Source organism: Dreissena polymorpha, chromosome 1, assembly GCF_020536995.1.
Source record: "Dreissena polymorpha isolate Duluth1 chromosome 1, UMN_Dpol_1.0, whole genome shotgun sequence".
In the NCBI taxonomy this organism is placed as follows: domain Eukaryota; kingdom Metazoa; phylum Mollusca; class Bivalvia; order Myida; family Dreissenidae; genus Dreissena; species Dreissena polymorpha.
Genome location: NC_068355.1, coordinates 57,313,815 through 57,329,944, shown reverse-complemented (window position 1 = coordinate 57,329,944; position 16,130 = coordinate 57,313,815). Strand labels below are relative to the sequence as shown.

General features: G+C 44.1%; 1 protein-coding gene and 1 long non-coding RNA gene across 2 annotated transcripts; both read right to left on the bottom strand.

The window, feature by feature from the left end:
• Nucleotides 1-249: 249 nt before the first annotated feature.
• Nucleotides 250-8,125, bottom strand: LOC127881818 (uncharacterized). Its single transcript, XR_008050297.1, has 2 exons — nt 8,000-8,125; nt 250-1,515 (listed from the first exon to the last, which is right to left on the bottom strand). It is a non-coding gene; the product is annotated as an uncharacterized LOC127881818 (long non-coding RNA).
• A 266-nt stretch (nt 8,126-8,391) lies between these two features.
• LOC127876350 (uncharacterized) lies at nt 8,392-9,444 on the bottom strand. The gene has a single exon (XM_052421506.1). It carries the CDS (start codon nt 9,442-9,444, stop codon nt 8,539-8,541), a length of 906 nt encoding a protein of 301 aa, XP_052277466.1. The 3' UTR covers nt 8,392-8,538.
• Between the last annotated feature and the right edge of the window lie 6,686 nt (nt 9,445-16,130).

Here is a 16,130-nt window from a genome sequence, read left to right as displayed (position 1 = left end):
CGACACAGTCGGAAAAGCTAAACAAAAACGCGACACGACGGGTCCAAACCTAAACACACAAAAAACATTGAACGAGTGGAAGGGACAAGTCCCGTGGCTAATCGTTGAAAAGATTGAAGGGGAGACCCGTTTTAATTGTGAAATATGTAAAAATTCATCTAAGGCATACAATGTAAGCACAGTTTGGGCATATGAAGGTATTTGAAAAATAACATTGTTTTATACTCAATTAAAATCAGACAAGGCATAAAAGGTTTAGGATTTTATTTTATGGCATAACTGGCTAAGAACATCAGACTTAAACAATGACTAGGTAAAGACTAGAAAAAACATGATACAAGTATTGCAAAAATAAGTCTGGTATGATTCAAGCCAGTATGCCATCTTCTTTCTTGGTATTGGCTTATGAGCCCAATCCCCCACAAACAAGGCATACTGGCAGAGTCCTTAACCAGAAGGCATTGCTCTTCAAGGTGCGAGGCGGGGACGGATGGTGGATAATGTTGTCAATCGATCAGTGATCTTGTTTGTAAACAGAAGGCGCATGAATATTAATTAGCTGCTGATGCGGTACGGGTTCGACTTTTCGGAATCGGGATGCTGATTTGGTCACGTGATAAAGAAAATACCGGAAGTGCGGAATGTAAATACTAAAGCGAAAGTAGAATGGGATTTCTAATTTTGCATAAACTGCGTTTACTACGTAAACTTCAATTTATACTCAATTAAAATCAGACAAGGCATAAAAGGTTTAGGATTTTATTTTATGGCATAACTGGCTAAGAACATCAGACTTAAACAATGACTAGGTAAAGACTAGAAAAAACATGATACAAGTATTGCAAAAATAAGTCTGGTATGATTCAAGCCAGTATGCCATCTTCTTTCTTGGTATTGGCTTATGAGCCCAATCCCCATAAGAAACAAGGGATGATGGAAAGCGCATTTGACAGAATAAATTGTTTTGTGGCCAAGAAAGAAGAATCCTTGAAGAGCAATACATATTAAGCGAGACACAATAATAATATTTTTGTATGATACAACTGTGCACAACATGAAGACAATTTGTTAATTTCTATGTATAAGACTGTGTGAATCTATAGTACGTGACATATCAGTTTTAAATAACTTTTTAAACTTGCTAATTCATGGCATGGCCAAGTAGCTGAGTGATGTGCATCAAAAACAACAACAGCAAAATAATCTGGGAGTGAAATTGCCTACGATAGCAGGCTTGGTACGAAATACATAGACACATGCGTTTTGCAAGTAGACTTGCATAAAACATTTTAAGGAACAAGTGAGTAACAAAGTAAATAACAGTACTCTATATTTGAGTACGACACTGTGTATACTAAACAAAAAGAATCACTGTACATATTTTCAACAAAATAAACACAAACATTGCAACTATTGGTACATATGAGAGAATGACTGATAAAGCAATTGTGAGTGCTACCTAGGATGGCAGGCGGTGAGTGATGGGCCTACGATAGCAGGCGGTGAGTGATGAGCCTACGATAGCAGGCGGTGAGTGATTAGCCTACGATAGCAGGCGGTGAGTGATGGGCCTACAATAGCAGGCTGTGAGTGATGAGCCTACGATAGCAGGCGGTGAGTGATGGGCCTACAATAGCAGGCTGTGAATGATGGGCCTACGATAGCAGGCGGTGGCGGACCTACGATAGCAGGCTGTGAGTGATGGGCCTACGATAGCAGGCGGTGAGTGATTAGCCTACGATAGCAGGCGGTGAGTGATTAGCCTACGATAGCAGGCGGTGAGTGATTAGCCTACGATAGCAGGCTGTGAGTGATGAGCCTACGATAGCAGGCGGTGAGTGATGGGCCTACGATAGCAGGCGGTGAGTGATGAGCCTACGATAGCAGGCTGTGAGTGATTAGCCTACGATAGCAGGCTGTGAGTGATGAGCCTACGATAGCAGGCTGTGAGTGATGGGCCTACGATAGCAGGCTGTGAGTGATTAGCCTACGATAGCAGGCTGTGAGTGATGGGCCTACGATAGCAGGCTGTGAGTGATTAGCCTACGATAGCAGGCGGTGAGTGATGAGCCTACGATAGCAGGCGGTGAGTGATGAGCCTACGATAGCAGGCGGTGAGTGATGGGCCTACGATAGCAGGCTGTGAGTGATGGGCCTACGATAGCAGGCTGTGAGTGATTAGCCTACGATAGCAGGCTGTGAGTGATTAGCCTACAATAGCAGGCGGTGAGTGATGAGCCTACGATAGCAGGCGGTGAGTGATGAGCCTACGATAGCAGGCGGTGAGTGATGAGCCTACGATAGCAGGCTGTGAGTGATGGGCCTACGATAGCAGGCTGTGAGTGATGGGCCTACGATAGCAGGCTGTGAGTGATGAGCCTACGATAGCAGGCTGTGAGTGATTAGCCTACGATAGCAGGCTGTGAGTGATGGGCCTACGATAGCAGGCTGTGAGTGATGAGCCTACGATAGCAGGCGGTGAGTGATGGGCCTACGATAGCAGGCTGTGAGTGATGGGCCTACGATAGCAGGCGGTGAGTGATTAGCCTACGATAGCAGGCTGTGAGTGATGGGCCTACGATAGCAGGCGGCGAGTGATTAGCCTACGATAGCAGGCTGTGAGTGATGAGCCTACGATAGCAGGCGGTGAGTGATGGGCCTACGATAGCAGGCTGTGAGTGGTGGGCCTACGATAGCAGGCTGTGAGTGATTAGCCTACGATAGCAGGCGGTGAGTGATTAGCCTACGATAGCAGGCGGTGAGTGATGGGCCTACGATAGCAGGCTGTGAGTGATTAGCCTACGATAGCAGGCGGTGAGTGATGAGCCTACGATAGCAGGCGGTGAGTGATTAGCCTACGATAGCAGGCTGTGAGTGATTAGCCTACGATAGCAGGCGGTGAGTGATGGGCCTACGATAGCAGGCTGTGAGTGGTGAGCCTACGATAGCAGGCTGTGAGTGATGGGCCTACAATAGCAGGCTGTGAGTGATGGGCCTACAATAGCAGGCTGTGAGTGATGGGCCTACGATAGCAGGCGGTGAGTGATTAGCCTACGATAGCAGGCTGTGAGTGATGGGCCTACGATAGCAGGCGGTGGCGGACCTACGATAGCAGGCGGTGAGTGATGGGCCTACAATAGCAGGCTGTGAGTGATGGGCCTACGATAGCAGGCGGTGAGTGATTAGCCTACAATAGCAGGCTGTGAGTGATGGGCCTACAATAGCAGGCTGTGAGTGATGGGCCTACGATAGCAGGCGGTGAGTGATTAGCCTACGATAGCAGGCTGTGAGTGATTAGCCTACGATAGCAGGCGGTGAGTGATGAGCCTACGATAGCAGGCTGTGAGTGATTAGCCTACGATAGCAGGCGGTGAGTGATGAGCCTACGATAGCAGGCGGTGAGTGATTAGCCTACGATAGCAGGCTGTGAGTGATTAGCCTACGATAGCAGGCGGTGAGTGATGGGCCTACGATAGCAGGCGGTGAGTGATGGGCCTACGATAGCAGGCTGTGAGTGATGAGCCTACGATAGCAGGCTGTGAGTGATGGGCCTACGATAGCAGGCTGTGAGTGATGAGCCTACGATAGCAGGCGGTGAGTGATGGGCCTACGATAGCAGGCTGTGAGTGATGGGCCTACGATAGCAGGCTGTGAGTGATTAGCCTACGATAGCAGGCTGTGAGTGATGGGCCTACGATAGCAGGCTGTGAGTGATGAGCCTACGATAGCAGGCGGTGAGTGATGAGCCTACGATAGCAGGCGGCGAGTGATTAGCCTACGATAGCAGGCGGTGAGTGATGAGCCTACGATAGCAGGCGGTGAGTGATGGGCCTACGATAGCAGGCTGTGAGTGATGAGCCTACGATAGCAGGCGGTGAGTGATTAGCCTACGATAGCAGGCTGTGAGTGATGGGCCTACGATAGCAGGCTGTGAGTGATGAGCCTACGATAGCAGGCGGTGAGTGATGAGCCTACGATAGCAGGCGGCGAGTGATTAGCCTACGATAGCAGGCGGTGAGTGATGAGCCTACGATAGCAGGCGGTGAGTGATGAGCCTACGATAGCAGGCGGTGAGTGATGAGCCTACGATAGCAGGCGGTGAGTGATGAGCCTACGATAGCAGGCGGTGAGTGATTAGCCTACGATAGCAGGCTGTGAGTGATTAGCCTACGATAGCAGGCTGTGAGTGATGAGCCTACGATAGCAGGCGGTGAGTGATGAGCCTACGATAGCAGGCTGTGAGTGATGAGCCTACGATAGCAGGCGGTGAGTGATTAGCCTACGATAGCAGGCGGTGAGTGATGAGCCTACGATAGCAGGCGGTGAGTGATGAGCCTACGATAGCAGGCGGTGAATGATGGGCCTACGATAGCAGGCGGTGAGTGATGAGCCTACGATAGCAGGCTGTGAGTGATTAGCCTACGATAGCAGGCTGTGAGTGATGAGCCTACGATAGCAGGCGGTGAGTGATGGGCCTACGATAGCAGGCTGTGAGTGGTGGGCCTACGATAGCAGGCTGTGAGTGATGGGCCTACGATAGCAGGCGGTGAGTGATGGGCCTACGATAGCAGGCTGTGAGTGGTGGGCCTACGATAGCAGGCGGTGAGTGATGGGCCTACGATAGCAGGCTGTGAGTGGTGGGCCTACGATAGCAGGCGGTGAGTGATGGGCCTACGATAGCAGGCGGTGAGTGATGAGCCTACGATAGCAGGCTGTGAGTGATTAGCCTACGATAGCAGGCTGTGAGTGATGAGCCTACGATAGCAGGCGGTGAGTGATGGGCCTACGATAGCAGGCTGTGAGTGATGAGCCTACGATAGCAGGCGGTGAGTGATTAGCCTACGATAGCAGGCGGTGAGTGATTAGCCTACGATAGCAGGCGGTGAGTGATGAGCCTACGATAGCAGGCGGTGAGTGATGAGCCTACGATAGCAGGCTGTGAGTGATGAGCCTACGATAGCAGGCGGTGAGTGATTAGCCTACGATAGCAGGCGGTGAGTGATGAGCCTACGATAGCAGGCGGTGAGTGATTAGCCTACTATAGCAGGCGGCGAGTGGTGGGCCTACGATAGCAGGCTGTGAGTGATGGGCCTACGATAGCAGGCTGTGAGTGATGAGCCTACGATAGCAGGCGGTGAGTGATTAGCCTACTATAGCAGGCGGCGAGTGGTGGGCCTACGATAGCAGGCTGTGAGTGATGGGCCTACGATAGCAGGCTGTGAGTGATGAGCCTACGATAGCAGGCGGTGAGTGATTAGCCTACGATAGCAGGCGGTGAGTGATGAGCCTACGATAGCAGGCAGTGAGTGATGGGCCTACGATAGCAGGCGGTGAGTGATTAGCCTACGATAGCAGGCGGTGAGTGATGAGTCTACGATAGCAGGCGGTGAGTGATGAGCCTACGATAGCAGGCGGTGAGTGATGAGCCTACGATAGCAGGCGGTGAGTGATTAGCCTACGATAGCAGGCGGTGAGTGATTAGCCTACGATAGCAGGCTGTGAGTGATGAGTCTACGATAGCAGGCGGTGAGTGATGAGCCTACGATAGCAGGCGGTGAATGATGAGCCTACGATAGCAGGCGGTGAGTGATTAGCCTACGATAGCAGGCGGTGAATGATGGGCCTACGATAGCAGGCGGTGAGTGATTAGCCTACGATAGCAGGCGGTGAGTGATTAGCCTACGATAGCAGGCGGTGAGTGATTAGCCTACGATAGCAGGCGGTGAATGATGGGCCTACGATAGCAGGCGGTGAGTGATTAGCCTACGATAGCAGGCGGCGAGTGATTAGCCTACGATAGCAGGCGGTGAATGATGGGCCTACGATAGCAGGCGGTGAGTGATTAGCCTACGATAGCAGGCGGTGAGTGATTAGCCTACGATAGCAGGCGGCGAGTGATGAGCCTACGATAGCAGGCTGTGAGTGATGAGCCTACGATAGCAGGCGGTGAGTGATTAGCCTACGATAGCAGGCTGTGAGTGATGGGCCTACGATAGCAGGCTGTGAGTGATGAGCCTACGATAGCAGGCGGTGAGTGATGAGCCTACGATAGCAGGCGGTGAGTGATGAGCCTACGATAGCAGGCGGTGAGTGATGAGCCTACAATAGCAGGCTGTGAGTGATGAGCCTACGATAGCAGGCTGTGAGTGATTAGCCTACGATAGCAGGCTGTGAGTGATGGGCCTACGATAGCAGGCGGTGAGTGATGGGCCTACGATAGCAGGCGGCGAGTGGTGGGCCTACGATAGCAGGCTGTGAGTGATTAGCCTACGATAGCAGGCTGTGAGTGATGGGCCTACGATAGCAGGCTGTGAGTGACGGGCCTACGATAGCAGGCTGTGAGTGATTAGCCTACCATAGCAGGCTGTGAGTGATGGGCCTACGATAGCAGGCGGTGAGTGATGAGCCTACGATAGCAGGCGGTGAGTGATGAGCCTACGATAGCAGGCGGTGAGTGATTAGCCTACGATAGCAGGCGGCGAGTGGTGGGCCTACGATAGCAGGCTGTGAGTGATGGGCCTACGATAGCAGGCTGTGAGTGATGAGCCTACGATAGCAGGCGGTGAGTGATTAGCCTACGATAGCAGGCGGTGAGTGATGAGCCTACGATAGCAGGCTGTGAGTGATTAGCCTACGATAGCAGGCGGTGAGTGATGGGCCTACGATAGCAGGCGGTGAGTGATGAGCCTACGATAGCAGGCTGTGAGTGATGGGCCTACGATAGCAGGCTGTGAGTGATGAGCCTACGATAGCAGGCTGTGAGTGATGGGCCTACGATAGCAGGCGGTGAGTGATTAGCCTACGATAGCAGGCTGTGAGTGATGGGCCTACGATAGCAGGCTGTGAGTGATGAGCCTACGATAGCAGGCTGTGAGTGATGGGCCTACGATAGCAGGCTGTGAGTGATTAGCCTACGATAGCAGGCGGTGAGTGATTAGCCTACGATAGCAGGCGGTGAGTGATGAGCCTACGATAGCAGGCGGTGAGTGATGGGCCTACGATAGCAGGCTGTGAGTGATGGGCCTACGATAGCAGGCTGTGAGTGATGGGCCTACGATAGCAGGCTGTGAGTGATTAGCCTACGATAGCAGGCTGTGAGTGATGGGCCTACGATAGCAGGCTGTGAGTGATGGGCCTACGATAGCAGGCTGTGAATGATTAGCCTACGATAGCAGGCTGTGAGTGATGAGCCTACGATAGCAGGCGGCGAGTGATGGGCCTACGATAGCAGGCTGTGAGTGATTAGCCTACGATAGCAGGCTGTGAGTGATTAGCCTACGATAGCAGGCTGTGAGTGATTAGCCTACGATAGCAGGCTGTGAGTGATGGGCCTACGATAGCAGGCGGCGAGTGGTGGGCCTACGATAGCAGGCGGTGAGTGATGAGCCTACGATAGCAGGCGGCGAGTGATTAGCCTACGATAGCAGGCTGTGAGTGATGGGCCTACGATAGCAGGCTGTGAGTGATTAGCCTACGATAGCAGGCTGTGAGTGATGGGCCTACGATAGCAGGCGGTGAGTGATGAGCCTACGATAGCAGGCTGTGAGTGATTAGCCTACGATAGCAGGCTGTGAGTGGTGGGCCTACGATAGCAGGCGGTGAGTGATGAGCCTACGATAGCAGGCTGTGAGTGATGAGCCTACGATAGCAGGCGGTGAGTGATGAGCCTACGATAGCAGGCGGTGAGTGATGAGCCTACGATAGCAGGCTGTGAGTGATGAGCCTACGATAGCAGGCTGTGAGTGATTAGCCTACGATAGCAGGCTGTGAGTGATTAGCCTACGATAGCAGGCTGTGAGTGATGAGCCTACGATAGCAGGCTGTGAGTGATGAGCCTACGATAGCAGGCTGTGAATGATTAGCCTACGATAGCAGGCTGTGAGTGATGGGCCTACGATAGCAGGCTGTGAGTGATGGGCCTACGATAGCAGGCTGTGAATGATTAGCCTACGATAGCAGGCTGTGAGTGATGGGCCTACGATAGCAGGCGGTGGCGGACCTACGATAGCAGGCGGTGAGTGATGGGCCTACGATAGCAGGCGGTGAGTGACGGGCCTACGATAGCAGGCTGTGAGTGATGGGCCTACGATAGCAGGCGGCGAGTGGTGGGCCTACGATAGCAGGCGGTGAGTGATGAGCCTATGATAGCAGGCGATGAGTGATGAGCCTACGATAGCAGGCTTGGTACAAAGTACATATACAAATATAATTCAACAACATCAAGTAGGCTTACAAAAACATTTGAAACAAACAATTGAGTAATAATCATAATAAAAAAAAAAAAAAAAAAAAAAAAACAAAAAGAAACAAAGTAAATATTTACATAGTGTAGGGGAAGACATCAGTCTATATACCAGTACAGTATTTGAAATTAACACATATGGGAAACAAAGCTGGTTCACTGTACATATTTACAAGAAAATGCAAATGCAGCTAATGCAACACGCGTTTCTACAAGTGTGTCAATGACATTCGAGAAGGTAAATTCAACTTCGAAACGTGAAGTACGCAAGCAAACTATGTTATGCTTTAATATACCTAATATAAATTTGACATGGCCTTTTGTGCGTGTTGAATAGTAGTTTTATCGGTGTGAATGTAAGTTGTGTAACAATCTGATGACCAACGACCGAGTGTTTTGATTAAATGATCTTCGATCCTCAATTTTGCGCAAGTTGTAGCCGCACCAATTCTAAAGCTATGACCATTATACTTAGAATCGTCCATACCAATACTTCTGAGAACATGTTTTAAGTTACTTATGAATTTTGTTCTGGTCAATGGTGATCCATTTTGCATGATGAAGAGGGCATCTGAGTTAGAATGTCCCCTGTACTTCAGATATTTTTTGAGTGCTGCTACAGGGCAGACTTGGTTGTGTGTGGCATATACAAAAATTTCGATACCTTTTCTAAAAGGATCAGATTTTGACTGGTTTAGATGTAAAATGATAAATTCTTCGTTAACCTTAATGTCTTCTAATCTGAGTGTGCTGTAATTGATTGGCGCTTTCTCATTCACTGTAAATTCTCCGCATCTTAAAAAGGCAAAAAATGCAACACTACAACAACATGACATTAAAATGTCTTCATACAATCCGAAACAACCTTCTTTCAATTTTTGAACTATCTTTTTTAATAAAACAATATCTATCGGGAGCCTTTCCCGTTTTTCTTTATTTTGCAATCTTTTTACTGAATTAAGGAATGTGTATACCTTAGCGTTTGTTAATTTTGACTCTAAAGGTGAATCTTTTCCATGTCTAATATAAAAGAAACGAATGCCACATAGATATAACTTGATAGTTTGATACTTAAGTTTTAAAAAATGATAACAGTAAGCAATAAAATTGATAAGTAAATCATTTGTCACTGGTGGTGGACTGCCATCAACATACACAACAGCTTGGCTGCGTAAAAATTGTTTGTAGCGGTCCATTCCCATGCTGTACACTTTCAGGGTGTTTCCACTAACTGAAGATTCCCACATGTTTTCCACGACTTCAACCCCACATCACCTGCGACATTCCCGGGCATTCCTCTGGGTTCTGTTTGGCTTGTGGCGCCGCGGCTCGAAAGCGGGCCATCTCGGTAGATGTCCTCCAAAGTGGGGCTGTCAGTGGAAGTCGTGGACGTGTCTGTTGAGCCTGAACTATTTCCTTTTTCATTCAGGCGTTTCATCGTCTCGGTAAATGCCGACATCGTGTTGCTAAGTGTTGACAAACACAATCCTATGTCAATTTGAGAGTTGTTTGCGCCTTGACTGCTTATAGTCGATGTGTCGTTTTGCTGCCTCATAATCGGCGATCTGGATCGAAGCCTTTCCTCCGATCTGATATTTATTTGGGCATTGTCATTGTCCGAATTCCTGACACTGTTTTCTTTGTATAGTGCCTTCAAGGCAACCTTTGTGAGCGAAACCGGGGCTTTGATTCCAATTTTTTGTAGTTCCTCCCGATATTCTTTAGCTCCCCAATTCTCCGGGTTCGTCATATCGTAATTGCGTCGTTCCGACCTCGAAGAACGAGACGCCATATTTCTTTGTTAATCTTTCCGAGTCAAACACAATTTTCTTTCGCACAATATAACGTTTTTAAAAACGGCGACAAAGTCACAAATCGGAACACAATAATGGCACGAATTTGTATATTCTTCAATATATCATCTCCGAATTCGTAAGTTTTTAAAACGTTAATAAATATAATAATGTTGTCAATCGATCAGTGATCTTGTTTGTAAACAGAAGGCGCATGAATATTAATTAGCTGCTGATGCGGTACGGGTTCGACTTTTCGGAATCGGGATGCTGATTTGGTCACGTGATAAAGAAAATACTGGAAGTGCGGAATGTAAATACTAAAGCGAAAGTAGAATGGGATTTCTAATTTTGCATAAACTGCGTTTACTACGTAAACTTCAAATAATACTGAAAAGACACTGTTGAACTCGCATAAATAAAGTTGCTAGTATGTTTATTTTGATTTTTTTGCATGAAAATAACCATTATTATTTATTTTTAGGTCATCTAGAAAAAATAAGAATTATTTTCCAAAACTTAATAGTAACGTTAAGAATAAAATTTCAGAGTTAAGAATTCTTTTTGAAAATCTGGTAGTAATTTAAGAATTTCACAAAACCTTATCTGGAGCTCTGAATGTTGATTTAAAACTAGTCCATTGTTTTTTAATCATTAAATCAAAATATGGAAAAACTGTTTTTGTGAAATTATATCAAGCATTTAATTATATAATTAATTTTTTGCCTTACGCAATAGCTTCTATGGCTCAGTGGTTAGAGTTGAAAACTCGTAATGTGGCGATGCGAGTTCGAATCCTACCACAGGCAAGTATTTTGTTGATCGTTTTTACCATAATTATTGTTAATTGTAATGCGACTGGTGAATGCCTATTTAAGGAGCACTATGTGGACAGAGAGGTTATCTGGTTTGAGCCTTCTGAACGTGTATAGGGAGAAGAAGCTTGATCCTGATAGGATTGTTGACATTTTTGCTAATAATCAAAATAGGAGGCTTGCGCTGTTATTTAGAGACGAACATTTCAATCAGTAAATATTCTGAGTTTGCTGTTAGAAATGATGTTTTTGTTATACTGCTTGTAGATTAAAAGCAATCACTATTTGATTGGTTTAAAGTTTGAAAACATTGACATTTGAAAGGTGCATTTGTTAAATCCTATCCTTTGTGCATAGGAAGCGATTTCAAGGGTCCGCCGATGTTCTATTTACAAATTAAGCTTTAGTTACTTTTATCAAAAAGTGTTATGTCCTACTTTATACCATATCATGATTTTATTTAGACATACATTAAATGATATACCTGGCCATAATTCTAGGATATAAATCTTAAAGAAAAATCACATGTTTTAAAATCGAAGATAAATAATGTCCGAGTTTATCACGCCATATTTTGCACTATAATATTGTCTGAAACCTCTCTAGAATGCACGTACGGCTTTGTAGAGATAAACAAAATCCAGGAGAGCATGCCCCCGGACCCCCCTAGCAGGCCGTATATATTTAACTAAGTCATTTTTTACTAAATACATATATACATTCTTTCAATCAATTAAAAATTGCCCTTATAGCAAACGTCATGTACTGTATATAAAGAGAAATTAAGTGCTTTTCAGTGCTTTTCAGTGTTTGAATTGACCCAATATAATCGCCCCTGGCTCATGAGCAAACACTTATTGTTTTCCGATAACAGGTCCAATGAAATTTCTGGAGAAAGAGTAATTGAATTGAAACTGAATTACAGAAACCATAAGTTGATAAGATTAATATATATGTCCTTGGTATATACCAATCTTAGTTTGCTGCACAATTTGTTTATGGTTTCATGTGTTACGCAACTTTCACCTTCCATATATCTTCTCTTCAGGTATCAGGGTTCGACAATAAGGCACGTCCGACAGACATTGTCTAGTAAGATCGATGGTCGGGCTAGTAAAACTGTGGGCTAGCTTGACCGACTGGTCGTACATAAAACATCTATACTGATTCATATAATTATAACTAACCGAAAATCTTGTTCTCTTAATGTGTAAAATAACTCTCGTATCCGTTATTTACATCAGAACAAAACTAGCGTGTATAAATAAACACGGAGCATTCACATGATTCATCGCTATTTTTAGACGCGAAGGAGAGCTTCCCGCAGAAATTGCTCGTTTCCATTGGTCAAGTTGTCATGAATATAAATGATTTTCTGCAGTGTCGTAGAAATTTACATCATGTTTTTACGACTTCCATCGAAAATCGCTATCGTCAATGTAAACGTTTTGGCGTAGCTGACAAGAGAATGTATTTTAAAGAATGGCTTTGTTCAAGATTGGAATTTCGTCCGACAAATTAGTTTATAAAGAAGAATCCGACGGTAAAACTGACACAGATTATGATGCAAAAAGGGCCTTGGAGCTGTGGTAGCATGCAGCACAGCGGTCAAGGAGGCCAGAATTTGAAGACGTTGAATAAATGTCACCTGCTGTACAGACATCATTTGTTTAACTGGTGCTAAACAGTGAAATTATAACAAACAATTAATGTTGTTAAATAATTTTATTTTATTTTTCACTCTGTGCAGCAAAATAACTTTCATGTGTTCACTAATTATTTACTGATAAAACCTGATATAACAGTTACACAACACAATTGTGTTTATTTGCTATGTCATTTATGGTCTAGTAGACATCAGATTCAGGCTAGTACATTTTAAGAGGAGCTGGTCCGATGGTCTGGCTGTAAAAAATGTTAATGTCGAACCCTGGGTATACATAATAATTAAAGTATAGGTCACTTTATGGTTAAGATAATTACTTATAAAAATATTAGAGTTATTTAATTACAAGGACTGTTCTGTTGCTCTTATCCGCAGTTGGTATTCGAACCTTATATATTTTACCAGATTTGTGCAAAATAAGGTGATTTTATCTCAACTATACACAGTCGGAAAATTAGCACCATTTTTACAAACAGAAGCTTTTGTGGGCTTTTCAAACATTACCTCACGTGAGCTTTTGAACTGACAATATACTGTTCTAAATCCTAACAAAATATCAATTAAATGTAATTCTTTGTAAAATTTTCCTAAGCAAGGTAATCATGCTATTATATACAGGATTGCAGTTTACCTATATATTTTTCAAAAGGTCAGATAGCTTAATTGGAAGAGCAACGCAGGCCAATATCATATGATCAATATCATCAGATGGCTCATGTGTGGATTCGGGTTTGATCTGACCTTCGTAGGGAAACTTGTGGTTTCAAGGCTGGCAACTGATAGTGTGACAATCTGTTTTGGGTGGGGTTTTGGGCTAAAAGTTCTGTTCATCAGGTCACATGAAACTTAGTTGCAATAATCCAACTCCCAGCTATTGACCCTCTGGGTCGCCGTGAGTTGCAACTGATTACGGCATTTTCCATGTCAAGTCCCCCGCCCAGAATCCGGGCGGCAGTTTAATCCGAAATATAAGCCACATAAACTATTTTCTGTCATAAATAAACACAAATAGATCGTAAATATATCCACAATGCGCAAATAAAAACAACTTACATGGTATGTAATGCTCGCATAATATTGATATTAATCCAAAGTTTCAAACATGTCAACGGTTCTTTTATGTTATTGCAATGGACAAAGCTGAGCATTCCGAGTAATTCCGAATTCGAAAATACGCTATAGGCCATCTTCGGAACCTCGGCGAGATAAATCTTGTGTCTAATCTACCAATCGTAATATACGTACAATCTCCGGAACATCCGTAAGATAGATCGAATCGTCAATTCAAAACTTTGGCTTTCGGTTTGATAAGGGGTTTTGTATAAAGTTTTTGTTTTGAGTATTTCTCCACAATTCACTCGCAAATTGATATCGGTTATAAAAGGTATTGTGTTTGTAACGATGTATTAGGTTGATTAAACTCGATTTTATAGACATACGTGAGACATAATTTTTTGACATTAAAATATGGGTTACAAGGAAGAACTCTGAGCTGTACGCATGTCAGCGATTTTCCTCCTTCTTTATAAAGCACCGGTAAACGGTACTTTCCCAATCGAGTGAAAATTCCCAAATTCCCAAATGGCATCTGAAAAAATCCCAATAGGCGTCCGAATTTTTTCTCAAAACGACCGAAAGTTTCGTAACAAAACCCAACTTTCGGCGAGCGAACAAAGAAAATCGTATAGTTGTGTGTAACCACGTGCTTGATTAATTTCGGGTTTTATTATTCAGCGCGTGCAATCAATCGTTACTGGTTCCGGTTCTTTTGTCAGGCAGCCAGCGTACTGTATTACGTCGGTTTGTAACCTTGCCTCTGTGGAAAGGGTGTTCAGTCTAATGAACAATCTTTGCACAAACAATCAGAACTGTCTATCACACGACACATTGACAGCACTAATGATGCTGTGCAGAGAGGGATGCCAGCAACTGATAGATGATCAAACATCAAAGATTGTTGAAATTTTCAAAAAAATGAAAGACAGAGACATTGCTTTACAAGAGCTTAAAACAACTTGTAATTGATTGCGTGTGTTCTTTATAATATTTTGTTATTTATTTCAACTTTATTACTTAAGGGTCATTAAGGCATGCCTGCAAATGATTATTTTAATGGGTATGTTCAATTAAGTATGAACTGTATGATGTATTCAATAAGACCCAAACTTCACAACGCGATTTTCCCAATTTAAGGATTTCACGACTCGATTTTTCCCAATTTTGAGGTTTTCACGATTCAATTTTTCCCAATTGGACCGGTACGGGTACTTTTCCCAATTGGACAAGGAAAATCGCTGCATGTACTTATAAAACCTCAGAGCATTCAAGAAGAACTAACATGAAACCCTTTAATATGGCCCGTTTGTTGTTTAATTGCTGATTAACATAATAATTTAAAGTTCATTACCTTATTTTTTTATACATGTACCAGTGCTATATTATTACCAGTCTTTACGAACGCCACGTTCTTCTGTTAGGAAGTACCTTTAATAATTTTATTTAAATATCATCTTTATTAAAGATTTTTGTTAGTTTCTTCTATTAAACAAGAATCGAGCTCGCTTTGAGGCTTTGTCTTATTTCATATTAAATCTCAGGACGGGGTCAATGAAATATACAACCTGTAAACTGAAGTTTAGTAGATTAAGCCCATAGGCGCTAGATGTCAATGACAATGCTTTTTTATTTATTTATTTATTTGTTTTTTAGTAACCCATTGTTTATTATTATGCATACACATACTAAATTAATAAAAATCTTCCGACAAAACGTCTTCTTAAAAAAAGATAGTTTGTCTATGTACATAGATATTGACAAGGTAAACCACTCGCCATTTTCTAAAGCAACGGAAGTGCGTCACTATGCATAATTAAATGGCTGTCACCCCGCTTGCTTATTGATATGCGCGCGCAGGCCGGGAACCTAGCTATTTATACACAATAACAGCCACTAAACACTGTAGGCGCCAGATTTGATTTTTGACGTGCTGATTTTTTTTCCTGGAAATCACCATCGCAGACGAAATCAAGTTAAACAATTGGTAAGGAATGATTCATGTGTATGCAATTAACAATATATGTTTTTGATTGCCCCATCAATTAAGTGAAACAATATTTACAAGGATTTATCACATCGTCTGTGGATGTTTCTGTTGAAACTGAAAGTAGATAGAGAAAGAGCGAGGTTCCCGGCCTGCGCGCGCATTTCAATAAGCGAGCGGGGTAACAGCATTTTAATTATGCATAATGACGCACTTCCCTTGCTTTAGAAAATAGAGGTGATTTACCTTGTCAATATCTATGTACATAGACGAACTATCTTTTGCAGGGCTCGCGCTGTCGTTCGCCACTTGAGCCATTTGCGAAAATATTGAGAATTTGGCTCAAGAAAAATCCGATTTGCGAAAAAGCTAAAATCTTGTAAAATTTCATTGAAAACAGCCGCCATTTTAACCCGAAACTGGTTTTCTACATTTCTCTCTTTGTTTCAATGAAAGTATTCGCAATTTGAACAGTGAACGAAAACCGGTCTGCACCTGTATCGAGACATCGCTTGACCTTATTGTTATTGAAGTGCACATGGTAGCTGGTCAATCAAAACTGAGCTCGCTTACA

Coding starts and splice junctions, on each gene's coding strand:
- LOC127876350 (XM_052421506.1), bottom strand. CDS start 9,444: ATGGGAATGGACCGCTACAAACAATTTTTACGCAGCCAAGCTGTTGTG.